This window comes from Rasamsonia emersonii (assembly GCF_000968595.1).
Source record: "Rasamsonia emersonii CBS 393.64 chromosome Unknown ctg1118621760407, whole genome shotgun sequence".
Classification (NCBI taxonomy): domain Eukaryota; kingdom Fungi; phylum Ascomycota; class Eurotiomycetes; order Eurotiales; family Trichocomaceae; genus Rasamsonia; species Rasamsonia emersonii.
Genome location: NW_013563022.1, coordinates 47,069 through 50,102, shown reverse-complemented (window position 1 = coordinate 50,102; position 3,034 = coordinate 47,069). Strand labels below are relative to the sequence as shown.

Here is a 3,034-nt window from a genome sequence, read left to right as displayed (position 1 = left end):
TCCGTGGTTGACCGTTGCTGTTAGTTGCTACTACGCTGGACTCTTGGGGCGGATCGGAACAGGGCTCAGAATCCGGCTGGAGAATGCTCTGCGCCGCTGAAGCGTGGTACGAGGAGTTTGTTCTCCATGGAAGTGGACTCCGTGATCTTCCTCATTTCATACGGGATCATAAAATAATGCAAAGTAGAATAATACGCATGATGAGCGAGGGTTAGTACGGTGCACTTCCACCCGAGCTGACAGGTGCCTCGAAAAGGCAATAGTGGGAGGAGACATTCCCCCACCGCTGATTCGTCGACGGGGTCACTCGCCTCAGCCGGTATCAGCACCCCGACCTACAGACGGGAGAGGACCGGAGAACACAAGAGAAAGCGGCCGCTATTAGCGACGGCTGCCAGGGTTCGCTGCCGATTCAGCAGGCCGGAGTCTGGACAACGGGGCATCCTGTTCCCTCGGTCAAAGAATGGGGGACGGAAGTGAATCTCGGCGGGAGAAGAGCCAATTCGACTAGTGCACGCCTAGAGCACCGGCGCACGGAGTATGGGAAGAGCAAGTCACTGGTACCTAGCTTGCCGTGGTTTCGCCCGCAAAAACAAAGTACCCGGTACCGCGTGCCTGGCGCCATCAGGAACCAACCAACGCCGACGTTTTTCTGTCTTTCTCAGCGGCAGCTACTCGAGCCCCGACCTTCTCGCGCGCTCCTCCTCTTCTACTCGGCTTGCTCACACACCTGTCCTGTCCTCTCACCCGCTCACCGTCTTATCTTCGCTTGCTTCGTCCTGTTCTTCTTGTTTGGATTGGATTCGTGCCTGATTGATCAAGGTAAGCCCTCTCCTCAGACCACCTCGCCGAAATACAGCTGGGACCTCAGGCCACGTCAGTGTTTCAAGCCCGGGTCACGCTGTCAACAATTCTTGGTGTCACCGGCTGTTCTACCCGCTCATCTCCTTCTCTCGTCGCTCTCAGCCATCAAGTCGCCCTATGGCGTATACAATTTCTCGACTCAGCTAATTGATGTCGACTGATTCCACAGAACAGCCACCGCCATCACCATGTCGGACAAGGAGTTCACCTACAGCGATGTTGCCGCCCACAACACCAAGAAGGATCTCTACCTCGTGATCCACGACAAGGTTTACAATGTTACGAGTTTCGTGGATGAGCACCCGTACGTATTTGCCTAGCAGGTCTCAGGGACAAGTATCATCAGCGGTGACAGCTGACGTGGCTTTCAATCCAGTGGTGGTGAGGAAGTCTTGCTGGACGTTGCCGGTCAGGATGCCACCGAGGCGTTCGAGGATGTTGGACACAGTGACGAGGCCCGAGAGATCTTGGACGGCCTGAAGGTCGGAACTTTGAAGAGACAGGTATGACTTCAACTTGATTGGATAGCTCCTGTCATGTCATGTCGCAATTGTTTCGTGCTGACTTGCGTTTCAGCCTGGCGACCCTGCTCCCAAGACCCAGTCTACCTCTTCATCGTCGAAGTCTGCCTCGAGCAGCAGCGGTAGCAACACTGGTTTGGGCATCGGCTTGTACGCGGCGCTCCTTATCGGCGCTGCTCTGGCTTTCGGCGCCTACAAATACCTGCAGACTGCTTCCGCGGAGCAGCAGTAAACTCAACGTTTCCACCGATGGTTCCAGGTGACATGGCAGTGGACAGAGTGGTAAGAAGGGGTCGTTTCTGTTCGTGTAGGATTTCGGAGACTCGTTTTGTCTCCTCAAACCCGGATACTCGGGAGCTGTCGAGCTCCTCAAAGAGGAGCAGAGGGTGCGGGTAACAGTAGTATTACTCTGACAGGGTTGACGGAGCTTGTTTGTGGGATTACGATGGAAACTCATGGCCTGTCTTCCGCTGGATAGAGTGTTTCCTTTCTTCGTTAATGCCTTTGATTTGTTGTGATCTACTGATATCTTTGATGCTATCCGCCGTTTTCCCTTACAACTCGAACTTTCGCGAATTTATTCCCGACTTAGATATGTGGATTCTTGACTGGTATAAAATATGGCGATTCCCGTGACAGTCGTATTCATTTCCAAAGGACACCCGTGCCAGCACGGTGCAATCCCAGGCGGACTATCGATGCCGGTCCATTTAGGCAACATATCAGGTACGATATCGCCTCCCTGCTCCTCGTCCGGTACAACCTTTGCTTTAATTTCAAGAATCTTGTTCAAGCACGACACCACAAGGTGGACGGTTCATAGTCCAGAAACATCCATAGCACTGAAATAGTGATAATCTGGCAAGCGACCCGTCGGCACAGTCATCGGTCGCGTAGTTGCTGTGTTGTCCGTCCTCCCGCACACAACCGAGGGACTTCGCCGAGCACGAAGGAACCAGTCGTGCCTTGTAGGGATTATTCATGAACATCGCGAAGGATGTCATACAACTTCCAAGCAAGGTCACAATCAAGATCATCATCACCATCGCCATAATTTATGATCACCACGTCCCCCAAGCAGCCGGGGCATCCTGCAGACTCGCAGACCAGCCGTGGTCCCGGCCATTGAAATACCGAAACCTGATCTTGGACAGATCCAGCCCGTTCTGGCCCTGATCCAGAGTCACCGCGTTGAGCATACGCGCTTTCTTGCAGAGGGTCTTGCCATTGCCAGCACCAGCGGCATCAGTCTGATACTCTCCCTGCGTCAGGGTCGTCACGCCGCACGTCTTGCAGAAGTACCAGGTCATGTTCTTCGGTCCGAAGCGGTAGTGGCTCTGCTGCGCAGACGCATCTGCGGGGGCATTTGCATCACAGGACGAGGAAGAGGGAAGGAATTGAAGTGCGTCCGGTTCGTCCGGGTCCACGGCGATCCCGACAAAGTTCGTCTTGTGGCAGTAGGAGCAGTTGCACTTGGTCGGTTGCAGGTTGGCTATATCGATTGTGGCCTTTTATCGGACGGCGCCGCAGTGGCAGCCTCCGGTTACGGTGCGGTGGTGGTAACATGGAGGTGACTCAGGCGTGTCTGTCATTTTCCCTTTTTCTATACACTATCGAGTTCCGTGATTCTGGGTCATTTCGAAGTTCTG

At 54.1% G+C, this 3,034-nt stretch overlaps 1 protein-coding gene across 1 annotated transcript; it reads left to right on the top strand.

Annotated features, from left to right (window-relative positions):
• Nucleotides 1–1,052: 1,052 nt before the first annotated feature.
• On the top strand, nucleotides 1,053–1,617 carry T310_6428 (Cytochrome b5; the record flags this gene model as incomplete). The annotated part of the gene is made up of 3 exons (XM_013470756.1): nucleotides 1,053–1,168; nucleotides 1,241–1,367; nucleotides 1,441–1,617. 3 exons carry the CDS (start codon nucleotides 1,053–1,055, stop codon nucleotides 1,615–1,617), a joined length of 420 nt encoding a protein of 139 aa, XP_013326210.1.
• Between the last annotated feature and the right edge of the window lie 1,417 nt (nucleotides 1,618–3,034).